The 16,314-nt window shown below is 34.4% G+C and overlaps 1 protein-coding gene across 1 annotated transcript in view; it reads left to right on the top strand.

The window, feature by feature from the left end:
* PCLO (piccolo presynaptic cytomatrix protein) overlaps nucleotides 1-16,314 on the top strand; it is a 387,719-nt gene that overhangs the window by 334,282 nt on the left and 37,123 nt on the right. The window contains exon 22 of the mRNA XM_082632322.1: nucleotides 3,859-3,932. Within this exon, the coding sequence (XP_082488448.1) occupies nucleotides 3,859-3,932 (74 nt within the window). The remainder of the gene's footprint in view (nucleotides 1-3,858; nucleotides 3,933-16,314) is intronic.

Raw genomic sequence — 16,314 nt, 5'->3', positions numbered from 1 at the left:
AGGAAAGATTGGATTAACTTAATGAATTCTAAGCATGAATGCTGGTCACCATCAGGACTACTTAATCAGTGCATTCTGTATTTAATAGAAAAACTGCTAAAATAATAATAACTTAGCTATGCCTGAATCAAGTTCAGCAGCAGTAATATATGGATGCTTTAATTGCATAATGCATAGATTAATTGATTTTGAATCAGGAGATATTTAAACATATTTAAAGAACTCATATATCACATTTGAAATAGCACATTGGGCCACTCATGTAGACTTTTCAACTATAAATTCCTCTACCATTAAAATGGAAGATTTTGAAGTGGATCCATATTTTCTAGAACAAATAACAAGCAGGGCATAGGTCCCCAAATAGATACTCTTGGAATAAAGTTAATTTATAATACGTTAAGCCTCGAGAAAATCATATTGCAAATAAAATGCAAAACTAAAGCAGACTGTATTTTAAATGTGTTAGAATGGGTTTAGTCATATGGGTGGCAAAATCTAGCAGCATCCAAGATAAATCCAAGATAAATATGTTATCTCTATTCCAATATCAAAATCTAAACTTCCTGACTTTCTCCAGTAACTAGTTTTCTAAGTTTTCAAAAACACCATTGGGCCATGGAGCTCCAGGATCTAGCCCAGGGTGAGTCCAGCCTGCTGCCTGGTTTTGTAAGGTCTGTGAAGAACTAAAAATGGCTTTTGCATTTTTAAATGTTTCCCAAAAACCCAGAAGAATAGCATTTTGTGACACATGATAATTACATGAATTTGAAATTTCAGTGTCCATGTATTAACTTTTATTGGAACACGACCACACCAGTTTGCTTATGTGTTGTCTAATGTTGTCTGTGCTCTAGGGGCAGACTTGTATAATTACAACCGGGACTATTCAGATCATTCACTGTCTGGCCCTTTGCAAAGTGAGTTTGAAGATCCCTAGTCTGGGCCCTTGTTAGGGGGTCTTTTTCATTTTCTCCGTTAAGTGAAACCATCTCTGGGAGCGGAATTTCTGTTTCTCTTTGTTTTACTATCACGGTTTTTTATGAATCTTTCCTTTTGATCCCCAGAATAGTTCTAATATTTAGATAATGGCTCAAGTTTATAAAAGCAAAATAATGGGGAAAAGGGATTTGTAAAGTGAAAATGTTTATTTTGTGATTTTCGGGTTACATTTTTCCTACTTAAATTGACTAATTATTCGATTATCTGTCTATTTTTTTTTTTGAGACCTAGGCTGTGGATTCAATGGAGTTATTTGTATTTAATCAGTTCTTTTTTTATTGACAGTTATTTCTAAAAGGAGTGTGATCTCATTAGTCCGCAGACTCTGATGATCCAATTTAACTGAAGAGAATTTCTACAAATTCATTACATTCCTCTCTCTCCAAGCTGTGAATATCATATAAATTTGTAAAGGTTTTGCACCACACATCACTTACTATCCTTCCAATTTATCTGTACCTTTCAAAATGTATAATCTAACACTGATGATAAAGTTACAACTTTCAGAGCGTAAAATACATTATTTCCTCAATATCTGAATGTCTGAAGTGGAAGTAGATTGGGTTTTTTTTACACACAAACCACATTTCAGTTTTGCTTTTTCCCATTTTCCTGTTTCTCTTGTAAATCAAAAGCTTTTAAAACTGCGTAGGAGGCTATTGTTTTTGCCATATGAGCACAAAGAAAATTCTCTTTTCTAAAGCATTACAGGATATAAGTAAAAAACAGTATTTGGTGGTTCTTTTCTGTCTCTCTTTGTATCTAACACAGTTTTGCTTGGGCTAGCATAAGTGTTCAATAACTATTTGGTGATTGTTTAACAAAGATAAATTATAACCTGTGCAGTCAGAATGTCCTGAGATGAAGATTATTTATTGGGAATTCAGAAAAATTGCATCCTTTAAGACCCACAGTTACATTTCCTTTGTACTTCATTTAGCTTCACAGTGCTGCAAGTTTTCTGTATAATCTTAGAAATGCACCTAATACACATTTTGGCTAAATACCAAATGTTAAAATCAGTTTTCACTAGAAACAAATACTGCAGTGGAATAGCATCATTAAAATATGAAATATAGCCCTCAAGATCAAATAAAAATTATCAAAAAAATTTTTTATTACCATTACTAAAAACTATACTTCTTTTGTTAAAGTTTGGCAAAGTATAGAATAGTAATTTTTCAGTACTCTCATCTACTCGATTAGCACTACTAAAACGATCCTCACTTTCAGTTGAGTTTGGCTCAGTAACAAGATGTGTTTTGGCCCACTCTGCTTGTATAGTATACTGCTAAAGGTGAGATTGCTACTAAGTTATTAAGCTTTCTCCATGTCTAATCCTGGCAGACAAAGTTAATTTTTTTTAATTTATCATAGCTGTTTGTCTCGAATCTCATTGAAGTAATTACACAAATTGAAGTTTTGTGCATTGCTTAATCAAGACTTTTTTGTATACAGATGCAAACTATATATAATTATATATATAATTTATAACATTTCTTCATGCACATTATCCTTCACATAATCACTTAATAAAAATTTGTGTTTAAAACTTTGACCTAGAATTGTCGTCTTGGAACAATGTAATGGCTTTCAAGATAAAATGATTTTGAATTTACATCAGTTCCTCTTTCATTATGTGCAGAACCATTTCAGTAGAATGATGAGAGGATCTTTAGAGCAGTTTTCAAGTAAGATCTAATTGGAGTCTTAAGAAATAAGTATGGTTACATTTTCAGCTGGTAACGCAAACTAAATATTTTTGTGAGAGTAAGAATGAATTGTTAGTAAATACTGCTATGTTTGAATTATTGTCTAGAAAGTCTAGTATCAAGACATTCCTTTGTTCAAGCACCATTTTTAACACTTAAGCATTTTTATTCCATCTTTTTAGAACATCTTATATAACTACATATAAAGGCAATTTCCAAATCTTTTGTACGCCATGTAGCTTTTTCTCTGAAGAAATAAGAAGTGACCTATAATCGTGTGGCTCTTACGTTATCAATATTCTGAACCTACAGTGCTCAGAGTATAATGAATTCTTCATCTGTTTGGCCTTCCAAGAAGTTTAAGGCTGAAATTAAAAATGATTTTCAGCCTTTGGCTGAATTCTAAAGCTGTTATGTACATATCTACCTATTAGTACTTTATTGAATATTATGATGTTTCAGACACTATGCTAAGCACTTACGTACATTTTCCATGTGTTTTTCCCATAATCAAATGGTAGCTCCTGTTACTATCCTTAAATTACAAAAGAAGAAATAGTCTTCACCAGATTGAAAGATTTACCTTACATGATGTATAGCATAAAGCAGCAAAGCCAGAAGTAGAAACCAAGCTGTATGACTTCAAAAGCCAATGTGCTACACACAGCTTAAAATACAGGAAAGTTCTGTAAGAAATAATAATCCATGTAATTACAATATTATATTTATAAATTATTCAATTCAACATATCCCTTCTCACCAAAGGATCTATATAACTCATCATAACAAAGTGTGAAGATATAAAAAACCCTTCTCCTTCTTGAGTTAAAAATGGCAGAAAAAAAAACAATTCTAAAACAAAATTTGAAGATTTCATGATGGTCATGTCTTTGATAAATGATCCATGAATAGGACACTGAATTTTGAGGTTCTATGTTTGGACTAAATAGGAATGATAAACAAATTTTCACTTTAAAATTAACATGATATAGAGTGATTTATTGTGTTCATACAACATTTGCCATTCAAGTAATTTGTTGCAGGTCTGAATATATGATGTCATTCTATTTTTTCAAACTTGGACTCCTCATTTGCATTTAGGATTATAATTGAATATATAAACTTTTATTTCCTTTTTAAACAGAGGAAAGATGGGGCAGAATGGGCAAGAGACTATAAAACAGCCAGGAGTAGGCGTAGGACTAGCAGACACTGAAGGTAAGTTACAGTTTACAATACACTGGATTTTGGTTGTATCTGTATGCTATACTGTTTGCTTTGTTTTTGTTTTAATATGAATGTTAATTTCTAAGTACTAATACCAAAAGCACTAGGAAATAAGTCACCATTATCCGTATGATCTATTAAATTAGAATGACTTTGTCACTTCATTTAACATTCATATTTAACATTTAAGCACTTTGGGGTACAATAAATTTTAAAGGAAAAGAAGAGTGAGGATTACAGAACGAAACTTGAAGACTTTCTCGGAAAAAATATCTTGAAATTTAAAAAAATGTTTTTGTTTAAAACACTATACAAATAGAAAATCATGAAACCTCATTTAAGACAATGGCAAGCCTTAAAAATGTGGAACTAAGAAGAAACTAATGGTGTAAAAATCTTTTTACAGAAAAAAATAATGACTGAACTAACTTCTAAAGTGAAAACTTTATTTGAAATTAAACTTTGTTTTATTAAATACTGTTATAAATGTATTACAAAGTGCAAAAAAAAAATCCTTTTCTTCCACACATAATCAGTATCTCTAAGGTGCACAATGACTTATCCTTCGTTTAAAAATTTTTTTTCCTAATGTTTTGATCAGATCTGATAACACTGGTATCCATCATGACTTACACTCTCAAGAATTTAACTATTCTAAGTACTTAACACTATTCTAAGTACTTTTCACATATTATCTCATTTAATTCGTACAATTACCTATGAATGTACCTGGTTTTACATGAAAAGAAACTGAAGTGCAAACATCACACAAGGTAAGAGCAAGTGATTGAATCCAGGAAAATGATGCCAAATCACACGCTATTAAAAAGAATGGTTAATGGCATGGTACCACATGGACATTCGATGGGGAAATAGGAAACCCAGATTTAAGGTTCAAATCTTGTCTTGACTGGTGACCTGATCTTTCTATCTTTAGAAACCTGATCTGAAAAATGCTGGGTCTAAGTGATGCTTAAGTTTCCTAGTGGACTTACGTAGGCATCACATATTTCTGGTTCTACTAAAAATTTTTATTTGAACTCATTCAAAGACTGTGCTTCCTCTACTTGTTGCCATGGTCCCACGGTCCCATCCTCAATCCACCATTCCTTTTACCCATCGTCCTTCTGCATAAACTCATCAACTCTTGTCTATATGTTGATTGCCATCCAAGCTCAGTGGAATTCAGACTCAGATGTCCACCAGGCATTTGTGCCCAACCAAGAAAATAGAAACCATATTAAAAATTTACATATTTTAAAAATAGGACATTTATGGCTGGCAGTTATTATATATGCATGGAAGATGCTGATAAACCCAGCAGGGGGTAGGGAGGCAGCAGAAGAAAGCTACTGTCCCTAAAGGCTGGAGGACAGGGAGAGCTGAAACCAAGATAAGCCTGTCTTCCGAGGTCAGGAGGTAAGGAAGAGACACAACAAAAGATAGAAATATATATTGAGATAGACAAGGATGGGGAGAAATATCCCAGTTTCTCCCTTCCTCCCCTTCTCCAATCTCTGCCAGGGCCTGATCAAATCAGCTGGAAGCCAACTAACAGGGGAGGCTGGAAAACATGCTAGGGAGCAGCTCTTCTGAAAGCAGGGCCGAGAAAGACCAAAGATGCGTCCAAGGGCACACAGGCATAGGGCTGGTACAATACTTTACCTGGAAATTCCATAGATGCATCAAACTACATATGCCCTGAATTCAGGTTTTCCTCTTTCTCCTCCTGTACTTGTCTATCACTCACAAAATCTGTGCCTATTTATACCATAATTTTCATCTTGTGTTATCATTGTTCTTTGACTTAAATTTACCCATTTCTATGCCTGTCTCCTTCATAAGGCTGAACAACTCTCAGACCAGAGCTATGATTTATTCATCTTGGTGTCCCAGCACTTAGCAGAAAGCCTTGCCCATAAAGTTGCTTCAAGAATGTTTAAGTGAATGAATAAACAATATAATCTTATATTCAAGTAATAGCCATTGATCTTCATCTGATTCTATACTTCATGTATACAGAGAAGCAATTCATGGGCGCTTTTCCCCAAAAGTTTAGCTACTTAACTTCATCTTTCTCTTAACCTTAAAGTTTATAAATAAAATTATTTTAGTATCGATGTTAACATTTGAAAAGAATAGAAATTGTTTATCCTAATGCCGCCTTCTTATTTCCTATCAGTCCCACACAAAACATGCTTGTTTTCCAAGAAGAAGCCAGTCGTAGGCTACTTTATATTTTATTTAAACTTATGAGTCAATGTGTTTATATTTTAGTGAACTGACCCTTATCAACAGTTAATCTCAGATTAGTTACTGAGCAGAGGGGTGGGAGTTGTGGATGGGAATCATATGGAATATGTAATGTAATGTGAGTCATGCCCTTTTGGCAGCAATATTTTGGACAAATTATTTTTGACTGAGTTACTTATGACATTTTGACAATAAGCAAATCTACAAGTAACACATTTATGTGAAGTTATGAGTAGTTCTATAAGAGATACTTAAGAGATTGCTAATAATATGAAAAAGAAAACTACAATAAATATTAAATCTTTTAGGAAAGTTATACTTCAAAATCCATCAGGTATACCCTGGACCAGCTACAGGGATATTCTGGCCTCAGAGAGGCTGCCAGTGGGCTAGCAGTGCCCTGGCTGCAGCAGCGTCCCTGCCCCTTTGTGAACAGTAGAATACCACAGAGAGGGGTATCTCAGTTAGGCCTAGCCACGTGCCAGAGTCAGAAAGCATCCATGTCTAACAACAAACAAAGAAGTACTATGTGAAGTACTGTGATGATTAAAGTCCCAAGTGAAGAAATTTTACTTAGATACCAAGTAAATATACATTATACTTGTAGGAGCTTTAAAATGGAACACAAAATTTCTCCTTTTATTTAGTTGAGTCTTCAAAATCTATGAAAAAATTCTTTTTCATTTTCACCTTTCTTTGCTTTTCTGTATTATGTTTCACAGGATGTAGTGTGCACACTTACAATTAATGCACTAGAAAGTCCCCTCTTTGAAATAGTATAACAAAAACACAAAACAAATTGGTACTGAGCATATCAAAGGAAATAGCTAAATAAGGAGACAAAACACTTGGTATAGATTCATTTTATAAATCATTTCATTAAGACATTTTCACTATGCTCTTCATGTAATAAAATTTTCATATCATTAGCAAATTTTAAAAAGAAATCTAAAATAATATTTCAACATAGTTTTCTTTTAAACTATGGTCAGACAAAAATATTTACTGAGCAAATACTATGTGCCAAGTACTGTGCTACATACAATGATTAAGACAGACTGCCCTTATGGAACTTACAATCTAGCGAGAAGAGTAAATGTTAAACATTTATTACAAGTGTGATAAAGAAGATATGGCACATATATACAATGGAATATTACTCAGCCATAAAAAGGAACAAAACTGAGTTATTTGTAATGAGGTGGATGGACCTAGAGTCTGTCATATAGAGTGAAGTAAGAAAGAGAAAAACAAATACCATATGCTAACGCATATATATGGAATCTAAAAAAACGGTACTGATGAACCTAGTGGCAGGGCAGGAATAAAGACACAGACATAGAGGACAGACTTGAGGACACGGGGGTGGGGGGAGGGAAGCTGGGATGAAGTGAGAGAGTAGCACTGACAGATATACACTACCAGATTTAAAATGGATGGCTAGTGGGAAGCTGCTACATAGCACAGGGAGATCAGCTCAGTGCTTTGTGTCCACCTAGAGGGGTGGGATAAGGAGGGTGGGAGGGAGGCTCACGAGGGAGGGGATATGTGGATATATGTATACATATAGCTGATTCACTTTGTTGTACAGCAGAAACTAACACACCATTGTAAAGCAATTATACTCCAATAAAGATATTTTTTAAAAAATCCTTTACGAACAATTTTACATTAAGAAGAATATATAGGCAGAGGTTCGGGAGAAAATTATTGAATCAGACAGAAATTTATTTGTTCTAAGCAGATAAGAAGAAGATACCAATTTAAAGTGTAAGATTTTGTTTTGTCCCCATAGAAATATGGACTCATCCTTGTGTTGGACTTGAGGTATATGTATGATGTAAATTTTATCTGTTTTGAGTGATCCAGAGGATTGCTTTCACTTCCCTTTGTTGTCAGTCAACATAAACAGCCTGGGAAAACAAAGAACAGACAAAACAGTTAGTTCAATTTGTTTTTAAACATAATATATACTCTTCTGACCAGAATTTTCCTCTTTTTAATTCTTCTCCATAGCATCAGAAAAATAGTGTCTCTTTGTAGATTAGTACAGTTTTCTTGAAATTGTAAATATGGCAATGTTCCACTTCATCTTGAACCTTTCATATTAGTCATTTAAGCACTTTGTTTTGTGAATACCTCGGTCCACTCTAAGTGAAATTGATCTACAGTGATATGCCCTAGGATGGTCATACTTTAAACCAGATTTTATTTTATCATAGATTTTAAGTAGTCATCTTTAGACAGTCTGTTTTCATAAAATTTTTATTCTTGTTTTGGAATTATTGTGTACAGAATGCAAAAAGTAATGTTTTATGGGACTGAAATTTTGTGTTGAGCACGTTGAGTTTTTTTTTAAATGCTAAATAGCTGTGTCCTTATTCTACTTATTGAGCAAGTCTACTTCTTCTGGGTTCTGATTTTTAAAAATCTACTATCCTCTTAATCATTTTCTCTAACAATGATACATCTTCTGTACAGCAGTGACATAAATTTTAATCCTAGCATGAGATTAATTCAGTGGGTCAGAATATAAGATCAATCAAAAGTTCTGGAATTCTGACCTAAGTTGTAGTGGAAAATAGTAATAGTCTTGTGGGCTATCTCTACTAATGAATGGTTGAACGCCCACAGTTTAAGTAAGTGCACAATGTAAAGAGCGAGTAAGGACCATGTGTGATGTGTGATTAACGTTCTTTAAATTGTAGCTATTATTAAATGAGAAGTGGATATAAGAGAGAGCCATTTGAATCCCATCCAAAAGAGTGATATTAGTCAAGACGAAATATGCACTTCTTGGAAGAGCTAGACCACTTCCTTTAAAGATTTAGATCAAATCCATTAGACTTTCCAAATCTGACAAGTGTTTTCCCAGTTTACCTTAAAAACTTTGAATACCCTCAAAATAGACGATCTGGTTCTTCCCCACATTTTTAAAGTTTCTAATTGTGTTATTCTTTGCTGGTGGATATCCATGTATATTACATACAGTGACTGACTTGACCCATTTTTTCTTCTAAACCAGGTGTTCACAAGCTTTAGCAGCAGGCATTAGGATTGTGATTTTGTATGAAGCATAATTTGCCTGGCTGCGTGCATTTAAAGAACAAATAACACTAATACATCATTTATTCTCTTAAGTATCTTTGGAAGCCTGAATTTAATTACTCAATTTCAATTTTCAGTGGGCCAGAACAAATAGACCTCTACTACTGTAGAAATATGCTAAGGTCTACTCACACATGTGTTCAGATACTTGAGTGTGTGAAAGCACATCACCTGAGGATGTGATGCGGAGGGGTTTAGGGTAGAGAACAAGATTTGATTTAATATATTATTGGAAATGGTTTGGTTTTGTTTTTTTAAAAGGCGTAACAATTTATGCAGAAATAATGGAAATCTGTAATAACCACAACAATCTCATTTTAACTGGCATCTCAAGTCTATTTTATATAGGTATATATTTCATACATAGCTCTAACAGTGATTAGTTTGAATCCTTGTTATGTGAATGGACATATTTTGCAAAGTCCATGAAGCAAGTGTACAACAGAAATGACTTCCTGAATTAAACCAAGAAAAATCTAGGCCCCAGGATTGGAGTCCTCTATCTTGTTGTCTTGTTTTGATAAATACACAAAAACAGGTTTTTAAAAGTTTTTTCTCCAAGTATTTTCTCTTTTTAAATAGGGAAAAGAAAATGGAGTAAATGATAGTTATCTCTCTATGGGGTTGTAGATTGGAATATCCAAGTGCTGTATGTAAAATGCTCATTTAATTTCCTCATTTCCCTGTCCAACTGAGTTGTTTAAAAATTAGCTTGCAAAGGCAAAAATACAAAACCATTCTGGAAGACCCCCCAATTAGAACAGAATAGCAACTGTTACTAGGGCATCCAGAGAGTCCCTCAGCAAATGCTGTGGCTAACGGAACTAGGATTAGCACTGGGGATGCAGTTTGGAATGTGGCATAATCCTTGGCCTCCAGGAGCTCCCAGCAGAGTTCTCACAACTCAGATGATAGTTAACACTCTTGTTCCTGAAGAAAAATTCATGATGACTCCAGACATTCCCATTTCTTCAGGCTCTGTTTCTAATTAAACCAAGGAACTTTCAAATTAAATACATAATGCCTTTTTTCTGTCTTCTATCACTTCCCCTTTTATCATTTTGGTAGTTTCCTAATCCTCTTCATTTTACCGAGGTCAAGAATGATCTTTCAAGGAGTTAATTTTTAAATTAAAAAGTATGTGTATTTTGTTCCGTTTTACTAAAGCTAACAATAGATAAAATTTATTGACAACCTATTTATATTGTAGATGTGTTGTTAAAATTAACAAGGAATTGTGATGTTATCTGATTTTTACCTCAATTTTGAGGTCAGGATATTGTCCAAAACAATGTGATTAGTGGATTCTTTTGTGTCATTTGATTACTTGTCCTACACATATTGTCTTTAAAAACCAACCACCATGCACATTATATTGTAAAATTGTTTTCTGTCGACTGAATATGTTTAGTTGTTTGTGAACTTGTTGCCCTAATTTGACTGATACATCATTTTCTTTTCTATATTTTTTAAGTTGCGTAATGATCAATATGAGTATGTCTATTATGTGCAAGACATTGTGTTAAAAAATTGGATGCTACAGAGGTCACTTTAATATATATGCAGATCTGAGGGAGCTTACTATCTAGTGTGGTCCTGTCTCATCATCAACCAATAGGCATGCATGCTTAACCAGTGTGTACAGTCATTGAGCAACGGCATTGCTTGGAGACTGTGCCATATCCCTTGTTAACTATTTTATCACCTTTAATAACAACAATGCAAGGAAGAATTAGGATGAAAATTCATAAGTGAGAGAGCAAATTATGTGCTTTGGGATTTGAAAGCATTGCTATATCTGTAGGAGTCGGGGGCATGCTTTTGTGAGAGATGTAACAGGTGGTAACTGCTTTGGAGGGTGGACAAGCTCTAAACATGTGGCAATGGGAGAGGCAAATTCCAGACTGAGGGAACAATCTGAGAAAAGATACAAATGGAAGAAAGGATTAGGGGTATGTAGGGGAAAGGTAATTCAATGCAACTGGAGCAAAGCGTGCCAGGGAGAGTAGAGAAATTGGATCTAACTTGTACAAAGTTAGATCAGACAAAGGACTTCAATGCTTCTGTGAAAGTGCGAAGCTATTAAATGATAGTGAGGAATTTAGACAGTATCAATACTGAACAGTATTGAATTTTCTATGGAAGAGCCAAGGTAGGCCTCTTTTTTATTCAAATCCCCTCTTAGGACTTTTCAAGGATTGAAGTAAATATAGGCTATCCAAGTAGAAACAATGCATATTATATAGTTGGACTGTGAATCTAGAGTTCAGGATATAGGTCTCAATTATGCAGAGTCGTGAGGTAGTAACATTTGTGGAGCACTTAACATGAACCAGGAGCAAAGAGGAGCATTATCTCTTCCAAGCTCCAACGACCAATACAAGAAAAATCTCAGTAACATCTAATAGACTTTTTCCTCCCTGCAAGTCATACAGGGAGATTGAAAATCAGAGGATTTTAGTGTCATTAGGGGCAAAGTCAAGACACAAACCCAGTTGTGTCTGATACTAAAGTCCATATTTTTAACCAGCACATTGCTGCCTACTAGGAATTAGAAGTTGTTGAGGTTACTGAGAAGAATGAACAGTGCAGAGGGCGGTTGTTCAGTCCAGGGTGTGAGTAACATAACATGTGAACAAAGGGTTGCATCCAGTCCTTTTAAAATGACAAATTAAATCCCTGACTTTTATCCCTAAACTTAAATACAAAAATATGAGGGATCAAATTGATAAGTAACTTTATTTATCATTTCTCCTTTAATCATTTGTTTAGATATTCTTTACACACACAGAAGATATTAGGTACATAATTATTTCTATTTTCTTCTAGCTCTTCTGTGCTGTGAAAGGTAATATCGAATTATTTAAATAAATTTTGCTTATTCCATGTGATAAGGTAATAGTCAAGAAATTTTCCTGGAAACATTTGTTGAATAAGCTTTCCTTTCCTCACTAATATGAAATACCGTATCAATTATACTCAAAATTTTCAAGAATATTCATGGCTGGTAATGAACTTTATGGGATATTTTGTTGACATTTCAGTCTATTTGTGTCTGTCAGTGCCAGTCTCATTGTTATTCTGACTTTATTTTCAGTTTTTTCTAAATTAGACTGTTGTTACCCATTTATTTTTTTAATATTAAAAAAAAACTTTAGTAAGGCCAGACACTATAAAACTCTTAGAGGAAAACATAGGCAGAACACTCTATGACATAAATCACAGCAAGATCGTTTTTGACCCACCTCATAGAGAAATGGAAATAAAAACAAAAACAAACAAATGGGACCTAATAAAACTTAAAAGCTTTTGCACAGCAAAGGAAACCATAAACAACATGAAAAGACAGCCCTCAGAATGGGAGAAAATATTTGCAAATGAAGCAACTGACAAAGGATTACTCTTCAAAATTTACAAGCAGCTCATGCAGCTCAATATCAAAAAAACAAACAACCCAATCCAAAAATGGGCAGAAGATCTAAAGAGACATTTCTCCAAAGAAGATACACAGATTGCCAACAAACACATGAAAGAATGCTCAACATCGCTAATCATTAGAGAAATGTAAATCAAAACTACAATGAGATATCATCTCACACCAGTCAGAGCGGACATCATCAAAAATCTACAAGCAATAAATGCTGGAGAGGGTATGGAGAAAAGGGAACCCTCTTGCACTGTTGGTGGGAATGTAAATTAATAACAGCCACTATGGAAAACAGTATGGAGGTTACTCAAAAAACTAAAAATAGGGCTTCCCTGGTGGCGCAGTGGTTGAGAGTCTGCCTGCCAATGCAGGGGACACGGGTTCATGCCCCAGTCCGGGAAGATCCCACATGCCGCAGAGCAGCTGGGCCCGTGAGCCATGGCCGTTGAGGCTGCGTGTCCGGAGCCTGTGCTCCACAGCGGGAGAGGCCATAAGAGTGAGAGGCCTGTGTACCGCAAAAAACAAACAAACAAACAAACTAAAAAACTAAAAATAGAACTACCAAACGACCCAGCAATCCCACTACTGGGCATATACCCTGAGAAAACCATAATTTAAAAAGGGTCATGTACCACAATGTTCATTTCAGCTCTATTTACAATAGCCAGTACATGGAAGCAGCTTGACATTGACAGATGAATGGATAAAGAAGATGTGGTATATATATGCAATGGAATATTATTCAGCCATAAAAAGAAATGAAATTAAGTTATTTGTAATGAGGTGGATAGACCTAGAGGCTATCATAAAGAGTGAAGTAAGTCAGAAAGAGAAAAATAAATACCATATGCTAACACATATATATGAAATCTAAAAACAAACAAAAAAATGTTTCTGAAGAACCTAGGGGCAGGACAGGAATAAAGACGCAGACATAGAGAATGGACTTTGAGGACACAGGGAGGGGGAAGGGTAAGCTGGGATGAAGTGAGAAAGTGGCATGGACATATATACACTACCAAATGTAAAATAGCTAGTGGGAAGCAGCCGCATAGCACAGGGAGATCAGATCGGTGCTTTGTGACCACCTAGAGGGGTGGGATAGGGAGGGTGGGAGGGAGATGCAAGAGGGAAGAGATATGGGGATATATGTTTATGTATAGCTGATTCACTTTGTTATACAGCATAAACTAACACACCATTGTAAAGCAATTATACTCCACTGAAGATGTTAAAAAATAAATAATTTTTTAAAACTTTAAAACTCTCTTTGTTGAGAAGCAAAGGAAGTTCCACATGAATATTTCTTGAAATTATATTAAAATTCTAATATAATTTTGAGGGAATTGACATCATTACATCAAATATTTTCTTATTCATGGACATGGTGTATCTTTATACGCCAGTGTGCACATTATAATGTTTATATGTATGATATTAGACAAGTTACTCAATTTCTCTAAGTCTCTGATTCCTAGTCTACAAACGTAAGAATAACAGTAGTATTTACCTTATCAGTGTGTTGCAAGGATTGATGGAAAAAACAAGTGTAATGTGCTTGGCACTGTGGCTGGCACAGAGTCAATAAATGCTAGCGGTCATTGTCCTAGTCATTGCCTATATCATGTAAGTGAATACTTCTGACCTGATTTTCCCCAAGACTTTTAAACTCATGTTTTCTAAAATGGTTTATTTTTCTGCCTTTGGCATTCCACCAGAAAAGATGTTTTCAAGTCCTACATTTTCCAGTTTGTTTTGAAAAGATGATACATATATTTATTACAGTATTTCAAACTACTCTTCTTTCCAGAATAAATCTGATGTGATCCCTTGTATAGTAATGCCTCCCCTCTATGAAGGATGTCTTTTCTAGACCTTATTATGCTTTACTAAATGACCTGAGTTTAAAATTCAGTGCTACTGATTTCTAGTCCTAGATTACTCACTGGGAATTTAACATTGAAAGCATATCCTAAAAATTGTCTATTATTGAAACAAAAAATAATTCTGGGTCTTTACTGTGAGATAAGTTCATCACTGGAGGTTATTGGAGGTTATTAATTGACCACTAAAAATGAATTAAATGAATTAAATTTCTGGAATAGATCTTGACTGTTTCTTAGCCTTAAGCACACATCAAAGAATCGGCAGGTGCTAAATTTAAGCCCAGAATATTTTAGACTTTCAGGGATTCATATCTCTAATGGCAGTTTTTAATATTGTTTGAAAATGTCTCCTTTGCCTAGAAGTCCCCAAACTGCTTGCTTTGGGAGTTGGTGCTCTGATTTATTTATGGGAGAGAGGATTTTGAATCAAGATAAGGACATTAAAACATAGCAAAGGGTAGTGAATGAATATAAACTAAGAATATTCTCTTAGCATAGTTGTAGAAAATTAACAAAACAACACATAAAAATATTACAGATATATAAATATTACAGATATATAGTTTTACTTTGTTCTAAATGCCTTTACATTATCCGGTTCATTGTCACAAAACAGTAGGGGATATAAACATAGAATAATTATTTCGATTTTAAAGTTATGGAAACAGAGACGTAGAACAATGACACCATTCACCCAGAGTCAACTAATTAAACAGTGTGGGTTAAAATTTACAGATATATAATCTAATATCAACTGACTCTTGCCTATTGTACTTTCCAAGATTTTTTAACATTAATGGTTTCAGTGCTATTGCATGAAAAATAAATTTATAAAAGTAGCTGCAACTATTCGAAAGAAAACTAACATTGTTGATGATTATGGCCCGTTAACTAAGATTAATATCAATTACATTATAGGTATATGTAGCTTATAAAACCATTTGAAATCTTGTTCTATCTGATATTAAACATGTCCATTTTAAGTTTTCATCACAGCTCACCCAGAGAACTTCCTAGTTTCCTAATTGTTCTCTTCACCTATAGTATCATCATCTTCAAAATCATCTTTGATGGCACTGTTTAATCTGGCTTTGTATAAAACATTTCTGGGAACCCCTATTGGCTACCTGACTCTAGCAAGGTTCTAATACAACAAGCCCCTCCTTCTACTTCTCCAGTTTATCTCCTGGCATGTTCCCTCTCCCACTCTATATCCTGTTATATCAAAACTGCTTATGCTGTTTGCTGTTTGCTCATGCTGTTTTCTTTACTTAATATGATCACCACTTCTCAAATGGCTTTATCTCAGAAGACATCTATTCATCCTTTGAGGCCACTGCTCACCTTACCTCTTCCAAGAAGCTATCTGTGGCAAGCACTCCCACTGGCTCTGTTAAGGAAGTCTTCTCTTTTTACCCTCAGCACCTCTATCATCGCATTAACCACATTGCATTGTAATGATCTTGTTAAGTTCTATCTCCTCACCAGACTGTGAGCTGAAATGACTGAGGTGAAGAGATGAAGGATTAGACAGATACAAGGAAGCATTCCTTAGCTTATATCATTGAAGGTTTTTTTTTCCTCAAGGACAATTAAGAATAATTGCTTTCTTAAGCTAAAGGCAAAAATAAAACTTTAAATACTGCTGGTGAAACATAAGTTATTTGGTATGTAAAGACTTACAAAGGCATTAGTAAAG

Source organism: Mesoplodon mirus (assembly GCF_964341445.2).
Source record: "Mesoplodon mirus genome assembly, chromosome: 9".
Lineage (NCBI taxonomy): Eukaryota > Metazoa > Chordata > Mammalia > Artiodactyla > Ziphiidae > Mesoplodon > Mesoplodon mirus.
Note: the sequence above shows the minus strand (reverse complement) of the source record. Positions and strands in the feature narration are given on the sequence as shown.